Genomic DNA, 23,863 nt, shown 5'->3' with positions numbered 1-23,863 from the left:
TGCTGCTCTCTCTGCTTATGCGTGCTCTCTCTCTCTCTCTGTCAAATAAATAAATAAAATCTTAAAAAAAATAATTCTGAAGTTTTGAGGAGAAAATCACCTACCCCATTGAATAAAGTTATCGTTTTGTTATTTCTTGTAAGGTTTTTTTCACTTACATATCTGGATTCGTAACATAGTTGTGATTATGTAAGATATATTGTCTGTATGCTCTACACTTTTATCGCTTAAATGTTTTCCATGTTGCTGCATGGTCTTTGCAACTTCATTTTAAATGACTGGCTAATGTCCCGTGAAGTAGTTTCTAAGTGTTTATTAGGAGGTTGGAAATACGAGACAAATGCCCGTGAGGTGTTTGCTTTCCTTTCTTGGAAGCTTTCTTCAGCCTTGAGTTATCACCATCAGGTGAGAGATCGGCAGTGATGTCATGAGGCCCTGAGAATCCAACCTCCTTAGATCCATGCTGCCAGGCACACCCATCAGAGCAGAACAGAAACTTGATTTTGTCGCACCTTTTTCAAAAAATAGCCCCCCCCAACACCCCACATTAACCACAGATCATTTGTTAGTGAGGTAAAATACCTCATAGAAGGCAGAGAACAAAAAACAGAAAACATCTAACTCATAAATGATAATATATTTACCACCTTAATCAAGTCTGAAAGGTTGGGAAATGTTAGATCTCTGGTAGAATTTCAGAAAACTGTTATTTTCAGGTAAAGATCTTCTTCCCCTTAAACTAACCTGTTCAATACTATTCTGTTTCTGAGTAAATTTGGCCTAATCAGTCTAGAGTTGTATCAACAGACACCGTTTTTCCCTTTACAGACCAACGCTGCCCTTTCCCTTAACAAATACAGAAACACTGGCAGTTTTTTTGATGACTGTTCACGTATTTTGTTTCTTTTTCTTTGCCTGTAAACAATTTACAGCTTAAGCAAAATGTGATTTCTCCATAGTTCCTAAAACTGACTTTCTGTTTCCTTAAATATAACCTTGGGCTCCTTGTAGATTTTTCTTCTCCTGGGGCACCCCTGTTTCTGGTGGCCAGAGTACTTAAGGACTGGAAGCTGCAATTTTCTTCAAATCACAATGGCCATTTTTAACCTGCCTGAAAAAATAAAACATAAACCTGCCTGAATGGGTACTTGCTGCTCCCGCACATGGCACTCACTCGGGTCTCAGACATGCTGATCCTAATCTCCAGCTCCCGAGACACGAAAGATACAACAGTTACAGCAGCCCCAAGTTCATTATCTGCTCAGGGTGCAATTACCTGGCCACCACCTAGACTGTGAGGTTTTTGTGGGCCTCCAAAGAACTCATATCCTGAAGAAAGAGGCGAATCAAGGCAGGTCCTCTGGGTAGGGACACTGAGAGGGCGGATCGCAGTTGATAGGAGTTTTAATTTGTGAGGACTTAATCTGATCTGCTTTTGGAACAAGATAGTGTACATGTACTTATTGTCCATTTTCTCTGTGCATTCTTTGAAGACTCATTTGATTGTGTGATGATAGTATTGTCGTAAGGACACAGAACTTTATTACACGAATCTGCCTCTGTCCTTCACCTGCCTCACTGTCCAGAGCCATTCTAGGGATTTATTTAGCCTGGGAAGGGGAAGGATGACTAATGTCTCAAATTGTGTGGTGTTTAGTAGTCTGGTTTCCTGCCCACTGAAAGCCCCTCTTGGGGAAGGCAGATAATGAATTTCTCAGGAAGCAGTGACTTGGGATGCAGCAAGAGATGGTACTGGTTGGCCCTTCCGCTGCCCGAGTGGATAGTTGGTGTCTGTTGATAGGACTTTCTGTCCGTTGAGAGAATTTAGTGGCACTCGTGTAGGGGATAGTGCGGGCCAGGTCTCAGCGGACACAAGCAAAGCCAGGGGCTTGGGGGTGCTGAATCCAGGCAGGAACCGGAAGCAGCCCTGGCTACAGCATCCATTGGGTCTGTGGTCCCCTTGCCTGTACCTCTGGTTGAGAAGAGGAGTGCTGGATCAGGAGGTGGGCACCAGTGGACAGAGATGCATTCCCTCAGCCGACTTGGAGGGAGCCCTTGAGCACTTCTGCACTGTGTTCCCTTGTGTCCATAGATATCCTGTGCCACATCAGGGGGAGCTGTCCTTGGCTTCTGTCAGAGGTGAAGAGGAGAACTGGGCACAGGAGACCTCACCAAAACAGTTGTGTTTTCATGTTAAATAATGTCCTCTGTGACACCATGTAGCTTACACAATTAGACTTGCCATCATGTTGCATTTTAATGACTTAAATCAGTCTGGCCTTTAGGGGAGCGGTTGTCAAAGTGTGCTCTCAGGACCCCCGCGGCTCCCTGGGACCATCTTAGGGGGGTTGCAAGGTCTTCCCTTCAACAACATATCTGTATGAGGCCAGGTTTTCCTTCCTCTCCTTCAGCCAGAACAACAAATTGCAACATATTGCAGACAGAGCAGATACAAGAATTCATTTGTCTTCTGTGAAGCCAGACATTAAAGTGTAAAACAAAACCATTTTTCTAACTAAGGTTTATTGTGTCTTCGAGAATTTAATGTTTTTTTCCTAAAAATGTATTATTTCTATTCATTTTTTTTTTTTTAATTCTTATGAATTAGTATTTTAAACTTTGTTTTCATTTCTAATATGGTGAAGACCAGTAGGTGTTCCCACATAAACAACTTTCTGGCATCCTCATTCATTTTAAGAATATAGTGGGGCCTAGACATTGGAGAACTGCTCCCCTAGAGGATTGCCATGGGAGAAACACCTACAACTTCTTCCTTTTTCTTGGTCCCATATAGTGAGAAATGATACAGCACAGAAACCGATTTGCACAACACTTTGAGGGGAAAATGGCTCAAGTGTCTAGTATAGAACAGGTGCCGGTTATGGTTAAGATGGGAGTGATGATGATGATGGTGATGAAGACTGCTAATTCCTCTGAGTCCTTGGATGTGTAGGTGTCCACAGTAGCCCTGTGTAAGTTCACATTTCTGTGCTCTGGGCTCCCTCCTTAACCAATTCTTATTTTAAATACGCACTTTAGTTGCTCACTTTAATTTTACTCTTTATATTATCAGTGGCCAAGTGAAGCATTTTTTCCCCTCTTTAGGTTTGTTGGAAGTACGTTCCTGAAGGGGAATTTGTTTTGTCCTAGTGGAGCCTGAAATACAGGTTAATCTTCCCAATGGGAAGAGGCAGGCTTCTAAGATGGGTGGATGATGGCTGACACCATGTTTTCTCTTGGCTGAGCTCTCAGCCTAGGGCATTCATACAGTCCTACCCAGTGGAGAGGTCTGTAAACTCTAGGGCCTCGCTGAGGAAAAGAATCAAGAAGCTGTCTCAGTCTTCCATTTCTGCCTGATCTTCACCACAGATTTTCCACTAGGAAAGCAAAGACTGTGTTATCATTTGACTTACACAGGATCACCAGCAAATAAGCAGCTACCTGGGAATGAAGACACGGGCCCCATCAGGTTTCCCCTAGCAGCTTAGCTGCTCGCAGGAATTTACAGGGGAGAGGAAGGTAGGAGAAGAGCCTGTGATGCTGAGGAGGTGGGCAGGGTAACAATGAAACTAGGGTGCTTGCCCTTCTGATCCTAGAGATCAGTCCCCTTGGTGTTGGCTCTATGAACAAGAAGACTTTCCTCCTGTCTTCTAGGGTCACATGCTCCTCCTCAGCCCAGACAGGCCGGGCAATGAAACAGCACAGGATCTGCGAACAGTCTTAGGTCCGAGGCCCAGGTCAGAGCCTCCCCTGTGCGACTGGGCCTGTCACCTAGTTACTCTGAGCCCCAGTTTTCTGATAGATGAAATTATAGCCATGCCTGTCCCGTCTGCATCACAGAATGGTTAGTAAGACTTAGAGTAAGTGAGGTTCTAGACGAGAAAGCTGAAAGACGTGTGCAGGTATAAGTTTTGTAAAAAGCTTCTTTAGAGTGCTAGTGGGGCTTCTGCCCTTTGCCCCTTGCCCTCTGGTTCATGAGCCTTCTGTTTTTTCCTCCAGGTTACCTGTGCATGACGGATGAGTGGTTCTCTGAGTATGTCTACGAAGTAGTGGTGGACAAGAAGCACGTTCCCGAAGAGGTGCTAGCCGTGCTAGAGCAGGAACCCATCATCCTGCCGGCCTGGGACCCCATGGGGGCTTTGGCCAACTGACGCTGCCTCTAGCTCTTTCCTCCTCCTCTGGGACCCGAAGTAGCTGCAACGGACAGATCCAAGGACTGAAGCCAAAGTTACATGGGTTCCCACAGGACACAGTCAGACTCTTGGATTTCTCCTCCAGGAACCTCTTCGGAGAAGTGTGCTTTATGATGAGACAAAATATTCTTAAAAGGAAGGATCAGGTCACACTCTGTACTCTCCTCATCCCCAACAGCTCAGGATCTCTTAGCATTTTAATTAGCTGTCATTGTTTGTCCTAACTCTGTCAAAAGGTCTGGCTTAGTGTCTTTTCAGAAGACAGGAGAGGACGAGCAATTGAATATGGAGAGAAAATGGACCTGATGCTCCTTGTTTCTAGGGTAGAGTTGGGGGAGGGTTATCTTGAGATTCGAGCTTTCAAACGGCATGCTGCCTGACAGCATCACTGTCCTTCCTAGATGGCAGTCACTGAATCCCGTTTTTGTCAAGGTAGTTTTATGTGCCTCTGATAGCCCAGGAATGGGAGGTTGATTGAGTCTGACATGATTCCTTCCTGTTCGGAACTGTGGGGAAGCACAGCTCTCCTTGAGTGGAGGCTTAGAGAAAGAGGAGTGTGAGAACCACCAAAACCTTATCATGATCTGAATTATAACCCTTAGGGGGCGCTCTAGCCCAACGGTTTAACTGCGGCCTCTGGAATCTGGAGTCTGGTGGGCAGGAAAAGGCGATGCCATTCTTTCTGACAACTAGATGGTGCTGAGAAGCTTTTGAATAAAACACTTTGCTAAATGAGAGTAAATGGCTTATTTGATCTAGCTAGGAGTTTATTTAGCAACAAAGGAAAGCAACCAGGTGACTCCTATTCCTCAAAATGGAGAAACGGTAAGATCGCTCAGGGATTCCCTGCTTCACTTTCTGTGTGGTCTTCGTGGTCCTTCCCAGCCAGTGCTGACCCTCACTGGCTTCCCCGCAGAGGATGTCCAGGCACCGCATCTAGGAGAGCTTGTGTCCCTGCCACCTTACTGTTTTTTCATCCAGATCTTAGAAGAGTAAGAAAGGAAGCTTTGCTGGGTTCTGCCTTGGAATTGGCTGGAGAGTATGTGCTTTACTTTCACTGAAAAGCAAATTCACTGAAAGCAAATAAATATAGCCTCCTAATCAACATTTCCATCAGCGCCTGAGCCCCCTACCTTTCTGGCTTTCCTAGAATCTTCTCAGTCCTAGCAGGGGATACTGTCTGTCATAGCACTTTCCAAGATAACATTAGATAAAAGATCAAGCTTTAATCGAAGTGTCACTATTGTTGTAAACCCTTTCTGTTTCAAGCAAGTTAAATAAACCCATTTCTAGGCACATCATGGCAAAACGCTAAAACAGATCTTTAAAGCATCCAGGAACACAGATCATTCCCTCCAAAGAAAAGACCATTAGATTGACGACTGTCTTCTCATTGGCAACTCTGTAAGCAAGAAGACAGTGAAACATACCTTCAAGGTGCTAGGAGAAGTTAACCGTGAGCCTAGAATTTTATACTCAATGAAATTGTCTTTCAGGGGTGAAATAAAATACACTTTCAGTCAAACAGAAGGGAGGTGATCCAGTATGGAAGATAGGAAATGTGATAAGTACGTGCATCATCTAAACAGAAAGTACCTGTAGATAAGTCTAACAGGGTTCAAAGAAAGATGAGACTAAAATACCTGAAAAGAGATGATGATAATTAGGGAGGTGGTTGGACTAAACATATCCTTTGTCATTCAGGAAGAAGAGAAGTGTATCGATTGACTTTAGACTTTGGTATGTTAATGATACATCCAAAATTTTCTAGATGAACTACTAAAAAATAAGCAGGGTATTTTTGTCTATGAAAAGACAAGATGGTGAGAGAAAAAAAATGCAAAACAAATAGAGTATCCAAAATAAGAGATAAATCTAAATGTGTCAGTAAGTACAATATATAAATGTTCCTGAAAAAAGGCAAATTGTCAAACTGGAGGGTTTTGGGGGGTGTTTAAAGACTTTTTTATTTGAGAGAGAGCATGAACAGGGGGAGCGGCAGAGAGAGAGAGAGGGAGAAGCAGACTCTGCTGAGTAGGGAGTCCGACCCGGGCGGGGCTCGATCCCAGGACCTCAGGATCATGACCTGAGCCGAAGGCAGACACCTCACAGACTGAATCACCCAGGAGCCCCTCAAACTGGAGTTTGAAAAGAAACTCAGCCATAAGCCAATTACAAGAGACATCGGCAACCTGGGATATGAAAAGGATAGGAAAGATACATAAGGCAGATACTAAGAAAAATAAATCTGGTGTGGCTATACTGATAATTAGCAAAATTAGGACTACTCTGAATAACAAACAGACTCATGCCAGGATCTGTTATTCACAGTCTCCCTGGAGTTGTATAACATGTCGACCCTGGAAATAGGCTTTAAAACAAAAAGCATGGGGCACCTGGGTGGCTCAGTCGGTTGAGCGGCTGCCTTCAGCTCAGGTCATGATCCCGGGGTCCTGGGATTGAGTCCCACATCGGGCTCCCTGCTCAATGGGAAGTCTACTTCTCCCTCTCCCACTCCCCCTGCTTGTGTTCCCTCTCTTGCTGTGTCTCTGTGAAATAAATAAAATCTTAAAAAAAAAAAAATCATTACCAGAGATAGAATCACTGCATTAATTATATGTTTACTTGGTTCCCCAGAAAAATATAAAGATTCTAAATTCTAAATTAGTATGTACCTAATAACCTCAAATTATATAAAACAAAAACATAACTATATGGAAAAATAATATCATAATGGAAGATTTTAACACACTTCTTGATTGTTGATAGATCAAGTAACCAAAACCTCAAGTGAATATATAAAAGATTTAAGCATTTAGTAAGTTTGGTATAGTGGACATCTATAAGGCATTGCTCTAATAACTGCACAGTCTTGAGCGCACATGGGACTTTTTCAAAAACTGGCCATATACTGGGGAGTAAACCTCAACAAATTTCCAATAGTTCTTAATAGAAACTAAAATTAAGAGCTAACTAAAAGGCTCCTATATGTTTAGAAATTAAGTCATAGGTCCAAGAAGAAATCATAAAGGAAATTTAACCCAAACAATGGTTTAAAAAAAATACTGCATATTCAAAATGGCAGGTAGAGCTAAAACAGTACATAAATTTTATAGCCTTAAAATTTTATTAGAATGGAAGAAAGCCTGAGATTTGAGCTTAGCATCCATGTCAAGAAATTAGAACTGTAAAATTTTAAAAAAGGTATAAGGAGGGGGCGCCTGGGTGGCTCAGTGGGTTAAAGCCTCTGCCTTCGGCTCAGGTCATGATCTCAGGGTCCTGGGATCGAGCCCTGCATCGGGCTCTCTGCTCAGTGGGGAGCCTGCTTCCTCCTCTCTCTCTCTCTCTCTGCCTGCCTCTCTGCCTACTTGTGATCTCTCTCTCTCTGTCAAATAAATAAATAAAATCTTTAAAAAAAAGGTATAAGGAAATAAAATGTATGTGCGGAAACTAAAGTTCAACAAAGCCATTAAGTTGGTTCTTAAAAAAAAGTAAATTAACAGATCTTGACAAGACTAATGAAAACACATACACAAGAAATTAAAAGGAGAGCCCTATTATAGATACTGCAGATATTTAAAAACTGGAAGATAAACTTTGTTAAATGATTCATTTAGAAGACCTAATTCCACAACCTCCAGAGCAACAGAAGAAACACAATAAGCTGGAAAGCAGAGACATTGAGAAATTTAGCAGAGCTGAAACCATTGAATCCTCAGCCCATGGCGGAGACAACCAGTGCTCCGCAAACCAATCTACACTGCATACTACCCACCCCACCCCCAAATATGGCATCTCCAGATAGCCACTAAGGGAACTGGGAGCAAAAGGAGGGTTACTGGAGGGTTGACTGTCTGTTAGATCCCCTCCTCACCTTGGGCAGCTGGGTAAGTGTCCCTCCCCTGCTCTTTCAGCCAATTCAAGATTTATTCTCGAGAGAAAAACAGTTTATGGTCTGGAGGTCAGCAACAGAGCTGGGGATGAAAGTACCGTAAGAGGGTTGAGTCTTTGCATTCTGAATGTTCTCTGCCATCTTGTGCTCCTAGAACTCCAGTGCCAGGCAGGGGTGCCCAGGGGGCTCAGTCAATTAAGTGTCGTCCATCAAGAGATGGTTTCAACTCAGGTCATGATCTCGGGGTCCTGAGATGGAGCCCCACATCAGGCCCGTGCTCAGTGTAGAGTCTGCTTGTCCCTCTCCATCCGCTCCTCCCCCCTCCCCTGCTCCCTGCTCTCCCTCTCTCTCTCAGAAATAAATAAATAAAACTTAAAAACAAAAACAAAACAACAAACAAAAAAATGTAGTGCCCAGGGGATTGGAAATCTCTGGGGAATCTCGATTAGCCCAAAAGGATAGATGTAAGGAACTATTATGGTGGAAAGCATTGTCTTGTGAGACCGGCATAACTCTGACAAGGATAGTAAGAGGAAAAATTACATGTAAATCACACCCATAAACATAGATGCAGAAGTCCCAAAACAAATTATAAACCAAATCCACAATATGTAAAAAAATTATCTTTATAACCAAATATTTAATAAAAAATATTTCTCAAAATTAGGATCAAGTAGGGAGAAGCAAACAGCAGTGCCTATGGGGAAATGGGTCAGAGCTTAGCCAGACCTGAATTGGAGGACCTTGCTGATATTCGGGGACTGCTGAGAGCAGAAATAGGAAGGCATGGCTGGGCACTCCTCTAACTGCTGCTCTGACGGGTGGAAGGTCCTTGGCGGCCAGAGGACTCTGGGGACATGTAGAGTCATGCTGACCCCACACACCCAAGAAGCCAGGACCTGATAATGAGACGTGCCTTCAGGATGTGGTCACGGACCCATGTGCTGTCTCCAGCTTGTCCTTAAAGAACAGCTTGATTCTAATGGGCTGCGGGCAGCTCCGGGGCCCTCGCGCTAACGAAGTCCTTTAGCTGGTGCTGCTGTTGATCACAGCCAACGCCACTAGTTAAGCTGGACTTCTTTAAGTAATTCCAGATGAGCATTCGCATATTTAGGACAACTTGTTCGAACCGTTGTTGCCTGACACCAACTCTTCCTTCCTCCCTGGGGTCCATGCTACAATTTGATTAAAACTAGGAATAAACCAGCCTGGGTTTTGTTTCCCTTTATTTTTTTTTAATCCCTAAGAGAAAGAGAGTAAGTGGGTGTGGAGGATTAGGGGAAGAGTTGGGGGGGTGCAGGCAGAGGGAGAGGAAGAGAGAGAATCTTAATCCGGCTTCATGCCCAACATGGATCCACTCTCCATCCCATGACCCTGAGATCATGATCTGAAGCCATAATCAGAGTCGCACGCTTAACAGACTGAGCCACCCAGGTGCCCCTTGTTTCCCTTTTCAAGTTCAGCCTTTTCCACTTTATCACAAAGGGAAAGGAAGAACGGGAGGGAGGGAATGTTTGATTCACACCAGCTGCTGTCATTTGGGAACAACAGTTCTAGTAAGTGCCCTCCGGTTGCAAAGGGGCTTGAACTCGGAGAAGGGAAGAAATGCTGCCTGGTTTTAAACTAACTTCTAACCTTGGTGACCACAGACCTCAGTGAGGGTGATGGATGAGGGTGACGAGCTTGCCAAGAAGAGATGAAGGGGAAACCTCCCCATACACAGAGGCACGAGTTATCTTGAAGTTCCTAGGAGGGAAGAAAAGCGAAAGAGAGGGTGAGTGTTTTATAATTTTAACCGGCAAAGGAAAACTGGCAGGAGGACCTCAGAGCCTGGAAGCACAAGACAGGTGTTCTAAGAATAATTCTGGCCCTCTTGACCCCAACCCCAGTGAAGCCCTAAACGTCACCTCTCGGCTCTTGGCATCCTCACTAGTAAATTAGTACAAATATTTGCCCCCTTCCTAAGGGAACAGACAAAATCACAATGGCGCTGAGTAACTTGGCCCCCTTTGGGGAGGAAACACGTCTGAATCATGGGAGGTACAGCTGCGCCCCTGGAAGCGCCTCCAGGTTCTGCTCTGTGGTAAGGCTGGGGCTCCCAGGATGTCCTCCTGCCTTCTGTCTTTCCCTCAGCTGTTTTCTTCCTTCTTTCTTTTCTCTTCCTCCTCCTAATTCTTTTTCTTCCTCACCTGTCTATTCTTGGATTTCAACACATATTTTCATTTTCCTCTGCCCAGCAAACTGAGCAACACCTGTTCTGCGTTTGCTTTTTTCCCTCTCATTTAACAATCTTGTGAACCTCCCCAAATAAGCCCAGATCAACTGCCTCACTCTTTCCAACAGCTGTGTGGTACCCCAGCATTGGCTGTGCCAAGATTTTCCCCGGGGCCCTGGTTTTAAGGACACCCAGAGTCTGTTGAGAGTAAAAGGCATTTCCGGTCACGGGGCCTGCTGTGTGTGGAGCTGTGGGGAGAGGTGGAGCCCCTTCCTGTGGGGACTCGGGGCCTAGCAGAGGAGGTGGGCCTGTAGGAGAGGGGCACGGGGGCTCTGCATACTGGGGGGCACACACACAGGGCTGCGGGGGCCCTTCTTGGGGCTCCATGCTGCTCCTGGCTTCCACTTCTCTGCCAAGGTCAGAGGTAAAACAAACAAACCAGCTTGCCTCCAGAATGTGGCCTCAGCTCTAGGTGTTTACTGTCAGATGAGAGAATTCTGTAGGAAGGAAGGAAGGAAAAACCAAAAACCCCGGTTCAGAGATGTTACAGCTAGAGCACAGGGTAGTCACAACAGCTGTCAAACGTGCAGGAAGAGGCCTTGTTTATCTGAGGCAGGCGGCTCCTCAGGAACAAGGCAGAAGGGGCCAGGAAAGGCGACCAAAGCATCTTGCTCAAGGCCGAGCATGAGCCAGTCCCCCATTCCTGCCGCTGCCTAGCACGTCCCCCTCCCCGGACTCCAGGTGGGGCTGCCCCTCCCGTGCCCTCTCCTTGTTTCTTCTGGGTCCAGGAGGAGCAGCTGCAGGGGAACGCCTGCCCTGCCCTCTGAGGGGATGAGCGCAGGCCTCTTACTGGGCAGCAGAGCTTGGCCTCCAGGCACCGGCCTCCACACACAGCTGAATGTGAACAGAGTCACCCAAACTATGTCACCTCCCTGGCGAATCGGGGGGCGGGGTGGGAGTTTGTGCCTCAGAAGGGATGCCACAGGCAGACACATCCACTGCCAGGGCTGGGAATGCTGAGGAAAGGCCCAGAAGAAGGGGTGGGCCTCGTCTTGCATCTATGCATTAAACAGAAGGAAGGCAGGACAGACGGATGGCCCCAGGACTTCTGGAGGGAGAGGTTTGGCCTTACAGGGTTTTTCCTGGTCTGGCTCCACAGGGGAACGGTTTGCTGGGCCTTGAGAGACCCAGAACTTGGGAGTTCTTGATGGCCGTGTTTATGTGTGGTGAGGGAGAGAGGGCTGTGTTTCTTCTGCAGAGGCCAGAGCCGGTCGAACTGAGAGAAATTATTGCTGAACCAAGGTTGCCCAGCGGGGCTTTTCTCCCGGTCATGGTCACGCAGGTTCACCCCAGTTCCGGGCATCTTCGACAGACTCATCGCTTTCTGGACACTGGCCAGTCGCTGAGACTCACAGGTTCTCCAGTTTCCGACTTCCACCTCCTCCCTGTTCGTACTGGTACCTCCTGGCCTCATTCCTTCTGATCTGAGGACCCCGTCTGCCTCCAGTACCCCCGCTCTGCTGCCTGTAGCCTGGCTGGAGCAGACATGGGATCCTTCCCAAAATGCTGATTTCTCACCAGTAGACGGTGACGTCTGTCCGTTCCCCCCATGTGGACGGAGGATGGGCAGTGAGACCAGGGATTTCACCAGGGAGAGTCAGCTCCTGGAGATGACTGGGAAGTGGTGACAATGACAGGGAGAGGAATGATAGGGAAGGGTTCGCTTTAGGGAGGAGAGGAGGGCTGGGTTTGAGGAGGAGCAAGAGGAGAGAAGCCTGGCCTGGGTGGTCCAAGGCCAAAGAAAGAAGATACCGAAGTCTCCCTTGGGAGGAGAGGCGCACAGGGGGGCAGGCCATGCATCCGTCAGCCTCTTCACAGCCCGGAGCTGGGTGGTGCCCACCATTCACAGGATCCCTATTTTACACACAAGGGACCCGAAGGTCAGACGGATTGAGGTAAGGGAACTTACCCTGTGTGGGAACAAACCTACATAGACAGTCCAGGGTCAGAGCTGAGATTTAACCCAGGCCTGTGGGATCCCTACTCTCTAGGCCAGCACTGCACCAAAGAAGGCAGTACCCACCCTGGAGTGGGTATCAGGATCTGGAAAGAAGGCCAGCAGTTTGAGACTGTGGAGTCGTGTTAAAAAGCCACATTGGAACCAAGGTGGAGGACAGATTCTGGAGAGCCTTAGCCGAGGGCTAAAGTCACCCCCCTCCCCAGCCTGTGCCCCACCCCAGTCTCCTCTTCCCTTGGTTCTGCCCTGTCCCCTCCTTGGAACCGCACCCTACATTTCTGCAGCCCGTTGTTCATACTGTGCTTACGCATGAGTTTAATAAGGCCAAGCAGAACCCAGGGAGCAGGAACTTGTTCATCTGAAAGGGGATCCCTGGGGATTTGGCCCGAGATGAATTTCCCAAGATCGCCCAGGAATCACCAGCCTGGCTTTGCAGCCCTAAATGCCAGTTGGCTCACCACAACCTTGCAATCGCCCCCCTGACGTCTAGGGGGCACCAAAGCCTCACACTGATTCCTTCCAGGGCGGGAGAGGCCGCGGCGGGGAGGCGGGGGTTGGGGGGCACAGACACCTGCTCAACCGCACCGCGTATGTGTGCTGACTCGGTTCCTCCAAGTACATACGGGCTGCAAGCTTGTGATTCTTTTCTTCCTTCTACTTTGCTCGGTCCCTGGCCGCCTTTGGGAGGAGGGTGATGGGCTAGTCTGTGCCCTCTCATCTCTGCCTCAGGGGCATCCCAAAGCAAGAACTCCATCTGTTCTTTTCAAAGGTTAAAAAAAAAAATTCTACTAAAAATCACTTTTTTTTTTTTTAAGATTTTATTTATTTATTTGACAGAGAGAGATCACAAGCAGGCAGAGAGGCAGGCAGAGAGAGAGGAGGAAGCAGGCTCCCTGCTGAGCAGAGAGCCCGATGCGGGGCTCGATCCCAGGACTCTGAGATCATGACCTGAGCCGAAGGCAGCGGCTTAACCCACTGAGCCACCCAGGCGCCCCTAAAAATCACTTTTAAACTTAGATTTTTTTTTAATTATCAAAGCAATGTTTTCACACGGTTCAAAACAATACGCCCATGTTGAACCTCTTGAGATAATTAAAATACTGTAGAAAGTTCTTTACTGTAGCCACACCAGGGGCATATCCCCTCCAGCATCACCACCCGGACAATCAGTTCGATACAGCTTTGAAGTATGGCTAGTTAACCAAAGGAGAAATCATTCATTCATTCTGTCTGTCTGCAAGTAACTACTGAGCCACTAGGTCAGGGACTGCTAGAGGCCTTGGGGATGGCCAGAAATGAAACGAGGTCCCTTCTGGCCCAGCGCACATCAGACGGTGGGGCCGATGAACCCCAGGAATGCCAGGTGCCAAGTCCTAGGAAGAAAACAGAGCAGGATTCAGGGTGGGGGTGATGGGCAAGTGTCAGTGGTCCAGAAAGATCGCTCTGCAGGAGTGATTTTGAGCAGAACCCTAAACTTGGGGAGCAGCTGGTGGGGGTGGAAATATACCTGTCGGTTAGGGAGAGGCCCGCCCACCCGCGAGGTGAGAGCGAAAAAGTTGGGATTCTTGGCTCTGTTGGGCCTTCTGCCAGTGCCACCGCCGCGCGGGCTCTCTCGCTTCCTAGAGCACTGTCCCTCCCAGGGAGGGAGGCCTCCCCTCCCGTTCCTGGGGCCCCGCCCCGCCCCCTACCCCCTCCCTACGCGGCGCAGCCTCTCCACCCCTCCCCACCCCGCGCGAGCGCCCGGGGCGGCCACCCCCACCCCGGGGGGAGCGCAGAGCCGCGGCCACGCGGGAAACGTAAAGTTTCTGCAGCTCAAAGTGACGCAAAAATTCTTAAAGAGCTCTTTGGCGGTGGATATCTAGAGATCAGACCATGTGAGGGAACGAGAGAGTACAAATACGGCCGCTCTGGCACCCGCTCCCGCACAGGCAGCCGCGCCCCCGGTGCCTCGAGGGCGTGAGGGCCGCCCCGCCTCCGAGGGCCCTGGACCAGCCTCCCCACGGACTCCCGGCAGGTGGGTCGGCTTGCCCAGCTGCGAATCCCCGCTCCTGCCGCACCCCACCCCGCGGGGGCTCCCCAGGGCGCTGGCTGGCCGGTGGGCGCGCGGTGGGCTCCAGGCGCTGCCGCCGCCCTCCAGGGGAGCACGGGTGGGGACAGCCGGCGCGCCCGGGGACAGGGCGCGGCCCAGGGGACTGGGGGACACTGGAGGGCTCTTTAGTCTGCCACCCGCGGGGGCTGTTCCGATGGCCTGGGGACCAGAGCAAGACCCTGTGAAGATGTGCTTTAGGCTAAGCGTTTTGTCCCGCTCGTGGGGAAAAGTTGCTTTAGTTTCAGCTCGCAGCTCGGGTTTGGTCCCTTACCGCCGTGGCGGGCAGGTGGCTGCGTGCAGAGGCGTTTCTGCAGGGAGGCTTCTGGTTGACAGAAATGCCCAAGGATCTAGAGGAATCTCTGAATGGACTCTTAAGTGGGACGAGTCTCCGTGCGCCTGGGTTGTTCCCACTGGCAGAGCTGGTGCACGCTCAGCCACCTCCCGGGCCATTCAGAATTTATGGGAAACTCAGACTCCAGCGAGCTGTTCTACACGGTTCAAGCGTGGAACCGTCAGTTGCTGAAGAAAACGTGTGCATTTAAATATCTTTGAAAACACTCTCTGGAGTGGAAGGACCCGAGGGAGCACATCTCCTTTGGCACTGGGTCTTTTGCGTAAAGAATTTCTGGTTCACTTGGGGTTCTGAAGAATCTGAGAGGGGGAGACTTCTAAGAGTCAGGCGTTACCAGCACTTGTGTGTGTGTGTGTGCGTGTACTTTTATGCTCAATTTTGTCCAGAAAAATGAACCAGGTCAGTGGATTATTTATGAGTCCGCTAGCTCTCATCATGCTAAGACTGGATCAAATATTTAATGTGTTTTGCCTTCAGTTACATAGGAAAAATGTCTAAGGAAGCAACATTGGGATTTAGGTTTAATGACACGGAGGAGCATTAGCATTTGGGTTTTGAGCAGTGGAGGGAAACACACAGCTTTGACTCTGTCCTAGTCCTTGCTTTTGTGTGGAGCCGCTGGTGCCCAAAGGGGGTTTTCCTACCACGGACTGGGGTGGGTTTGGCTGCTCCCAGTGCCCTGAGGAGAGTCCGGTTCTGATAGGGCTAACTAAGCAAGCCATTTTGTATATGGGCTTTTCTTTCTTTTTTTTTTTCACTGAACTCGAGCAAGAGCAGATTGAGACTGCTTCACAATTCATCAGAAGGCCCCTCAGTGCTCTGGTGATGCCCGTGGGACATTTCAGGAATCTAAGAGCAGGGCAGTTCCTCAAACCCATTTTTCTCCGTCTCTTGCTTAAAAAACATATACTAAGGGTGGGCAGAGGGGTGAGGGTGGGGACAGAGTGATGCTGAAGCTTCAGTGGAATCAGGAAAACCTCGGAAATTCCTCTGTGGGGGATATTTAGAGTTGGGAGAGTATTTTGATGAAACTCAGAGAAGCATGGCCAAGAGCTTCACAAATGGGTTGTGTGCGATGGTGTGGGGGTGCTTGGCTGGAGGGGGTCGTCTCCGAGGGCAGGCTTGCAGAAACATCCCCGATATCCCCTTCTGAAGAGAAACAGATGATTCCACGAATGAAGCCAGTGAGGGGCAGTCCCTTCTCCTTCATATCACCAAATGGTTTAATTTGAGAGAAAAAAGGCAGGGCTGCCTGAAGAAGTTTAATTTCAATTTGGCTTAATAAACCAACAGGATACGGTCATGATTTCACTTTTTTTTTTTTTTAAGAAAGATGCCTGTGTGACCAAAGGGAGTAATTTTTCTGTCAGAAGCTACCTCACACCTTAGTTCTTCCCATCACAGCTCAGCTCCTCAGCTCCAAGTGAGCGGCAGAAGAGGGCCCCGCATAACCAGATGTCCGAGTCCCCTCCACTCCTGTGACTGTGACCCTAATCTCTCTGCTTTAAGCAAACACAACTGGAAATGATGCTGCCAAATGCCCGAGCCCCGGGACTCTGCCCAGATGTTGCCGTCCAGTCAGGGTTCCCTGGGGACCCCCAGGGGTCACCGGAAGGCAGAGGTTTGCACAAGTCAAATCCTGCACCTCAACCACCCACAGGAAACAGGAGCCTGGGTTTCCCCACCCCCCACATCCCCTTTGCAGGACACCCAGAGTGTGGAGCGATAGCAACGGCCTCCAGGCAGTAAGATCTGGGTTCTGCCCATTTTCCTTCCAGTCACGCATCTGTTGCCGGTCAGCGCCGGGGTCCTCTGAGGACTGTGGTGTTTCCACGTAACAGTCACAGGCTTGGTGTGGAGTCAAAGATCTGATAAATCGCCCTACTTCTCCATTCCTGGGGCAATTAGTCTCTGGGCTGAACCTTCTAGCACCCTAAGGAAAGAAAAGTGGGCATCTTGCCGGAAGGGACCCGGGTGGAAAATAGATGAAAGTGGCCTGTGGGAGACACCTGGCAGAAGGGATTTTCCCTGAGCAGAGGGTGAACTGCTTTTCTCGGGTGGGTGCTAGACCCACCAGAGGCTGAACACACCCCCCCTCTTTCTAGGCACAGCTTATCATACTGACTTGGGTCCATTTTCCGAAATGATCTCTGAGTACAGACTCTGTGCAGGGGCGCTCCCTCAGCCTGACTGGAACTGGCTGCTGGTGACTGGGGAGATGACTCCTCATTTACTGGGGGTCAAGAACACGTTTTTAAAGCAAGGGAGTGTGCTCCCAGCCTTGTGTGGGGTGACAAAATGCTTAGAGATGAGGTCGGTATGAGGCCGTTGGCCTTCTGTCTTCCCTGATTACCACCCCAACCTCAGCCAATGTTATTCATTAGTGGGTATTTAAGCCATAGGCTTTTTTACTTTTTTTTTTTTTTTTAAGATTTTCTTTATTTATTTGAGAGAGAAATCATGAGCAGGGGAGGGGCAGAGGGAGAAGCAGACTCCCCGCTAAGCAGGGAGCCAGAAGCAGGACTTGATCCCAGGATCCCAGGATCATGACCTGAGCTGAGGGCAAATGTTTACCTGACTGAGCCACCCAGGCGCCCCTAGATTTTTTACTTTTAATTCATTTATTTTATTTTGTTTTTAAGTTATCCGTACACACAACATGGGGCTCAGACTCCCAGTCCTGAAATCAAGAGTCGTAGGCTCCACTGACTGAGCCAGCCAGGGGCCCCCAAGTGATAGGCTTTCTAAAAGCCAGGACTGGATATCCTGTCAGTAATCCCCGAACCCCCTGGACTGCAGAGCGAGAGATGAATCCCAGCAGTATGGAGACGTGGGGGTCATATCCTCTGGGGCTGGCCCGGTGACCAGGGTCTCCAGACACTGACAAGTGGGAGATGGCATGGGGAAGGACTCCTGGGATCCTGAGGTCCAGCTCTTTATGCCATTATTTGAGGTAGGGAGGGAAGAAGTGGGGTGGGGCTGGGGGGACGTGGCGACAAGGCCAAGGCAGATCTGGGAGAGCCAGCTGTGTGCTCTGGGGGAATGCGGAGCTGGAGGCTGGGAGGCAGGCTGCATTAGAGGGAGCAAGTCAGCGGGGCCTTTCCCTTATGTTTTTGTATGATTTTTTTCTTGGCACATTCAAAGAAAAAGAACATTTTATTTCCATTACTACTGAGCTGCTGAATGAAGATAAACGGAATTTTTTCCCTCTCACTAAGGGACTCCCTCGATTTTAGGGAGGGGCCAAGCTGGCAGGGCTCCAGGTCCCCTGTGGTTTACTCCAGCTCACCCTTGGCTCTGAGGGCTCAGCCCTGCCTGGAACTTGTGTCTCCTGCACCTCTGTTCTTTCCTCTCCCCCGGGTGTGGTTTTTTTTGAACACTAATCCAGCTAGCTGGCTCTTTTTCTTGTTTCAGAGGAAAGGAGCAGAGTCCGGAGGAAAGGGGAGGGAGGCTCTGCCCAGAGAGAGAGAGGAGAAAGTAGATATGCTATTCTGGGCGCACCCTGGGCCCACAGGGAGATCTGACTGACTGGAGGTTTCCCAGCGCTCTGAAGACTAGAATGATTTTCCTCCCCCCAGTTTTTTCTTTTAAAACATTTCAACTGAGGGGCTCCTGGGTGGCTCAGTGGGTTAAGCCTCTGCCTTCAGCTCAGGTCATGATCTCAGCGTCCTGGGATTGAGCCAGTTATCAGGCTCTCTGCTCAGCAGGGAGCCTGCTTCCCTCTCTCTCTCTGCCTGCCTCTCTGCCTACTTGTGATCTCTGTCTGTCAAATAAATAAAATCTTTAAAACATTTCAACTGAAAATTCAGAGAAATGGCCTGGTGAAACTTCTTCCCTCAGAGCTGCCAGTCATTAACATTTTGTCATGTTTGTGTGTCCACTTGCTCTAATTTTTGCACGTGTACTATATGTAGTTTGATTCATTCTGTATAATATGTATGACATAATTTGTGTAACAGTGAGACAATCTATATAGCACATAATTTTTTTTGTTGTTGAAACTCAAGAGTTTGCAGACATCTAAATACTTGACATTTTGTCTCCTAAGAACGAGGACATTGACCCTACATAGGCATGGCCCCGTTATTATCACATTTGGGACACAATTGGATCAACTTTTATGAAATACACAAATATCACAGCCCTTATTTAAATTTCCCCCACTCTCTCAAGGGTGTCCTCTGTAGGATAGAGGGTTACTTCTTGAGACCAGAGACTCACAGGGGTCGGAAACCACCTCTTGCCCCCACCTCTGTGCATCCGAGGCCTAGGTCAGTACTATGTAACGATGAACTGATTTTCATGAATGTCCCCAAGCCGCGTGCACAACACACTGTAAAGCACATTTCAGAACTTCTTGACCTAAGAGTGTAGGTCCCTGCAGGCAACATTTCCTAAAGCAGAAGCATATTGTGGCCTCTGTGGGCCCCTCCTCTCTGCTGCTTGACCTCAGCCCTGGGCTGCTGTGTCCTCCCTGCCCCGCCTGGAAAAACGGGTGGCTCCCCCTTTCCTCTTGCCTGCACCACTCCCACTGTACTTAATTCGACTTCAAATCCCTTTCTCCCTGCCCCCTCTCTCTCTGCTTGGCTCAGCTGCCACAGGTAAATCTACCCTCACTTCCTAACACCCACCCCCAGCCGCCCCTGGGGTAAGGTGGGGGCTGGTGTTCTCCACCCTCCCCACCACCGGCTCTGTTTGTGGGCCTAATCATGTCTGTTTTACGCAAAAGTAGTTGTAGTGATCTACTTTGTATTAAGGACGAGAAAATCTGTGTTTGGAATCTGCCCCATTTTTTGATCTTGATTTCTATTTATGGCGTAGATTGCATTACAACAATAAAGTAGGGTTTCGAAGGTATAAGGGGCACTCCTCAGCCTGCCTGATCTAGCACATCGGCTGTTTGAGTTTCCCAAGTCCTCTCCTGGCCTGTCCACGCTGAGACACAGCGACAGAGGTTTCGTTTTCAGCAAAAAGTTGTGAGTTGTGGGGTTCAATGTGATAGAAACTGTGTGTCTTCACCTTCTACAGCTCTTAGAAGGCTGCCCAAAGACCCCTCCATAGAACCTGCCAAGAGTCTCCCCACTTCCTGTCCTCTCCTGAAGTTCTGCTCAAGACCCAGAAAGAGCGTGAGGCCAGAGAGATGATGGGTGACAGATACCTCCCAATCAGCTTCATTGTCCCCGCACCCCCTTTTGTCGTACTTCACAAAGCTGTGTCCCACAGCTTACATTTTAGATGTTTCTGGATTTTCCGGGCAAACCAGGATTCTGTAAGTGAGTTTGGGAGGCTACCCGCCCTTTATAAGGTGGATTTCTGTAGGGAGAAAACACATCCCACGTTCCAAACAAGCAACTCATGCATGAACATTTGGAACACAGACCGCTGATGGGTGTGCCTGCTGGTACTTGTTTCAGAGTCTAAAAGCACAACCCAGACTCTTCTTTAATCCCAGACATGTCCGTCTTTTCTAGTCCAGAGTCTATGGAAATGACTGTTGTGACAGCCCCCCTCCTCCAGCCAAGATGCGCAGCTCATCTTGCCAATGGGTGAGGATTGGGGCAGGGCCCCTGAGAATGGGAGCCTGGGGACCAAAGGGTTGTGCCTCACTTGAGGCTCAAAACCACCAGCATTGTGGCTGGGGCTCCCCAGGCCCTGCACCCAAGGAACCCAAAATACAACCTCCATTCTGGCGGCCGTGCCCGTATTTGAGCCCAGAGATGTGTGGGTCACGACCCCTGCTACCAAAGGCATCCAAAGCGAACAGACGTAAAAGGATGACTAATGACACCTACTAATCAGTGACGAGTGACATTCTGATGATCATACAGAGTAGAGAGAGATCCTTTGGGCTGGGGTGGTGAGTGAAGCTTCGTGGATAGAAACTGAACCCAGGCCTCCAAGGATGCGGGATAATTCGGGCAGCAATGGCCTGGGGTGGGGATACACTTGGGGGCGCTCAATGGCCCACCTGCCCCTGATGAAACAGGGGCACCCGTTAAGCATGCAGCACCCACATGGATCTCTTGAATTATAATCTCTGGGACGGCAGCCCAGGACTCTGCTGTTTACAGCTTTCCCAGTGACCCCATGGAGAGGAGCTGATTGGGAGGAACGATCACAGGGAGGGCTCGTGGAATGGGGTGCAGTCACTTCACCTCTGGACCCCGGTCTGCCTGACTGGGGTGTGAAGCTGGATGGCAGGAGGGACGGCATACGTGTGGTGGCCCAGTGGCTGTCAACGCCCTGTCATTTATTGACATTGTCCCTATGCTAGACACTGACAAGGTAAACAACTCACAGCATGTTAGTGCGGCCTCTGGAGCGATGTCGACTACACCACCGAGGGCTCATCCTCTCTACTCAGCACTCTGTGCAGAGACGTTCGAAGTTCCCCCCTCCCCCAGGCAGGGCAAGTTCTGGACAGGAGACCCTTGTCCTTTCTCGTGATGATTGGCCCAGACGGCCCTCAGGATTAGAGACTATTTAATCCCACTCCAAAAAATTGAACTGTCGGTCTCACACAAAGAATTCTTTGGTTGGGAAAGCAGTGTTCATTTCTAGCCCTTTTGGTCCAAAAACAGGCAGGTTTTCCCTGTGCTCCCCATTCACATGGTGAAGTCTGTTTTGTTTGAAAGGTGAGCCAGGAGTCCCTTTGGGCTCCTGGGCGTTTATGCTTTGGGCGACTGTGAGTCAGAACCCACTCACATCTGGGCCTCCTGTGACAGAAACTGCACAATAGGGAAAAAGGGATGACTTGTAGACTCTGAAGGCATCTTGGGGCTTGAAATGTGAGCTACCTCAACACGCTGCATCAGTCCACAGGAAGCTCTGTTTTCAAAGGGAGGCACAACAGGGATTTCGAGCACCCCTGCCTCTCCCTCCTTCGGCACAAGTACTGTTTTCCCGCAGTCGAAGCTTGGCCTTGTTCCATGAACTCCATGCAGGCAGGACTGCACCTGCCTTGCCTCTGAGAGCCTGCCTGGCATGTAGTAGGCATACAGTGTGCCTTTGCAGAATTAGTGTTGCCAAGCCCAGGGGCTCCCCAGCAATGGGCACCAGAGCTTTGTCATCGCTCTGGTCCTCAGGGAGGTGTGTTGGGAACGTCAGACGCCCTCTCTGAAGAGAGAAGGCAAATTTCCACTTGGCCATCTGACCTATAATTACTCTGTTCTTGTGGTACACCCATCATCCGTGCTGGGTCTGGTTTGGTTTTTGAAAATGGAAACCAAGTGTCCCAAGACATGAACTCACTTTGATCTCAACAAGTGAAGTCAAAGTACAAACTTTCTCCAGTGTTTCTGCTTAGAATGTGCTGATGGATGTCCAACGGACAAGTCAGGTCATGGCCATTTCCAAAGGTCTGGGTGGTTTCATGACTAATTGCTGTAATTACGTGCTTGTTCTGATGCTGGTTCCCCTGGTTCCAAAAGCAGGGTTTGTGGGAAGGGGAATGGAGATTTGACCCGAAGTTTAAATAGAAACAATCCTTTCTCCTGAAGGGTATATGTGTGGGGGGGGCGGGGGGGGGGAGTGGGGTATCTTAGGCCACCCCCTGGGCTGAGAGGAAGCAGGAGTGTGGACAGAAAGCAGACTGTCAGCCTGCCAGAGGCATCACCGTGCTGCTTGTGTCCGGAGATTTGGGGATGAGGGTCCCACGTGTCAGGCTGTCATCCCACCCAGGAGCAGCATGACATCATGCCACCCCAGCCTGTCACTTGGTCTGCTGGTGCAAGAGCCCACATTTGAGGTGCAAAGGAAGGCTTCTGGGGCTTTCTCTGGCCACGGAGAAACTCAAAGGCTGCCTGGAGGAGGTCACAGCTGTAACAGTGACCTCGTTTGCAACCTCTACCCAGCAGGATAAAAATATCTTTTAAAAAAGAAAGCTTTGAAGAGAACATTCGTAGAAGCCAATTTTCTTAACTTTTACTTCTATATTCCCAGGGCAGCCTGCTCTCAACGGTGATCTGCTGGACTCAGTAGGAAAAGGTGGCCAGTGCTCTATAGAATCATAAAAGTAGGAAAGGAGCACGAGAGCCTCGGGCAGAAGGGGGTCCGGGCCAGGCCGTGGTCTCCTGGCTGTCTGGATGAGTCTCCGGGAGGAGCTTTTTTCCAGTTGGGAGAAGCAGAGAAAAAAAAGAGATGTGTATCTCCTGCCCGTTTGGTGGCTTTGGGTGGCTGTAACTTGCGTTTGTACCCCAGGGTCTGTGATCAGGAGTGCCAGAGAGCGGAGCTGGCTGGACAGTGACCGGCTTAAAGTCATGAGTCAGCACAGGATCCCTCTTAACCTGCTTTCTTAGGACTTGGGCCATTTCAGCCTGTTGATGTAATTAAAAAAACAAAAAAAAAGTGCTGGGGGATATATCAGGAAGCAAGGTCTTTGTAATGCTCACAACAAAAATAGAGAAGCACATACTATTCTTCTAGGAGCTGGTCGGGGCAGTGCCAAGAAATCGAGATCCGTTGCTTTAGGGGACGGACCCCCTGAAGATACTGAAGAACATACATTGCTCGGAAAAATTCAGCAACACACGCGCATTGTCCAGCCTCCCTGCAAGCTTCCCCAGGAGAGAGTGTACAGGAAACCTAGAACTCGACCCAGGCCTGAGGAAGTTCACAGAGTCACTAGTATGGCTAAGGCTCCCCCGACCACGATACTCTTCGGAGATGGGTGATGTGTCTCTCCCATAGACCATGGGGAAATGTGCCAGAGAATGACTGGATGGTGTAGCTGCTCCTTGAGCTGCAGTTTTTTTGTTTTGTTTTTTAAGTCATCTCTACACCCAACCTGAGACTCGAACTCATGACCCTGAGATCAAGAGTCACGCGCTCCAGGCACTGAGCCAGCTGGGGGTGAGGTCCCCTGAGCGGCAGTTTCAATGCGAGCAGCAATGCGGTATTCCAGATAGGGAGAAGTTCCTGCAAAAGCTCGGGGTAAAAATTCGAAGGTGGAGAAAGAAAGGTGGGGGAGGGGGAGCCTTGGTCAAGGCTGGCTCTGCCCATTGGGTGCCATGGGGTTGCACATGGTAAAGCCCTTTATCTCTGTCATCTGACCTTCAAGTTCTTCAGTGTTCAATGCAGACAATAGGCCGATGATTGAGGCTGAAG

At 49.1% G+C, this 23,863-nt stretch overlaps 2 protein-coding genes across 3 annotated transcripts in view; both read left to right on the top strand.

Moving 5' to 3' along the window:
• BLMH (bleomycin hydrolase) overlaps positions 1–4,928 on the top strand; it is a 46,741-nt gene extending 41,813 nt beyond the window's left edge. The window contains exon 12 of the mRNA XM_047707679.1: positions 4,000–4,928. Within this exon, the coding sequence (XP_047563635.1) occupies positions 4,000–4,151 (152 nt within the window). The 3' untranslated portion in view covers positions 4,152–4,928. The remainder of the gene's footprint in view (positions 1–3,999) is intronic.
• A 9,139-nt stretch (positions 4,929–14,067) lies between these two features.
• The window catches only part of SLC6A4 (solute carrier family 6 member 4), a 31,725-nt gene continuing 21,929 nt past the window's right edge, over positions 14,068–23,863 (top strand). Inside the window, exon 1 of one of the 2 annotated variants that reach the window (XM_047706872.1) lies at positions 14,068–14,331. The gene's annotated coding sequence lies outside the window, so the exon portion shown is untranslated. The remainder of the gene's footprint in view (positions 14,332–23,863) is intronic. The other variant, XM_047706871.1, reaches the window with a different exon arrangement.

Source organism: Lutra lutra, chromosome 16, assembly GCF_902655055.1.
Source record: "Lutra lutra chromosome 16, mLutLut1.2, whole genome shotgun sequence".
NCBI lineage: Eukaryota > Metazoa > Chordata > Mammalia > Carnivora > Mustelidae > Lutra > Lutra lutra.
The sequence above is the reverse complement of the archived record's forward strand: the minus strand, read 5'-3'. Positions and strand labels throughout refer to the sequence as shown.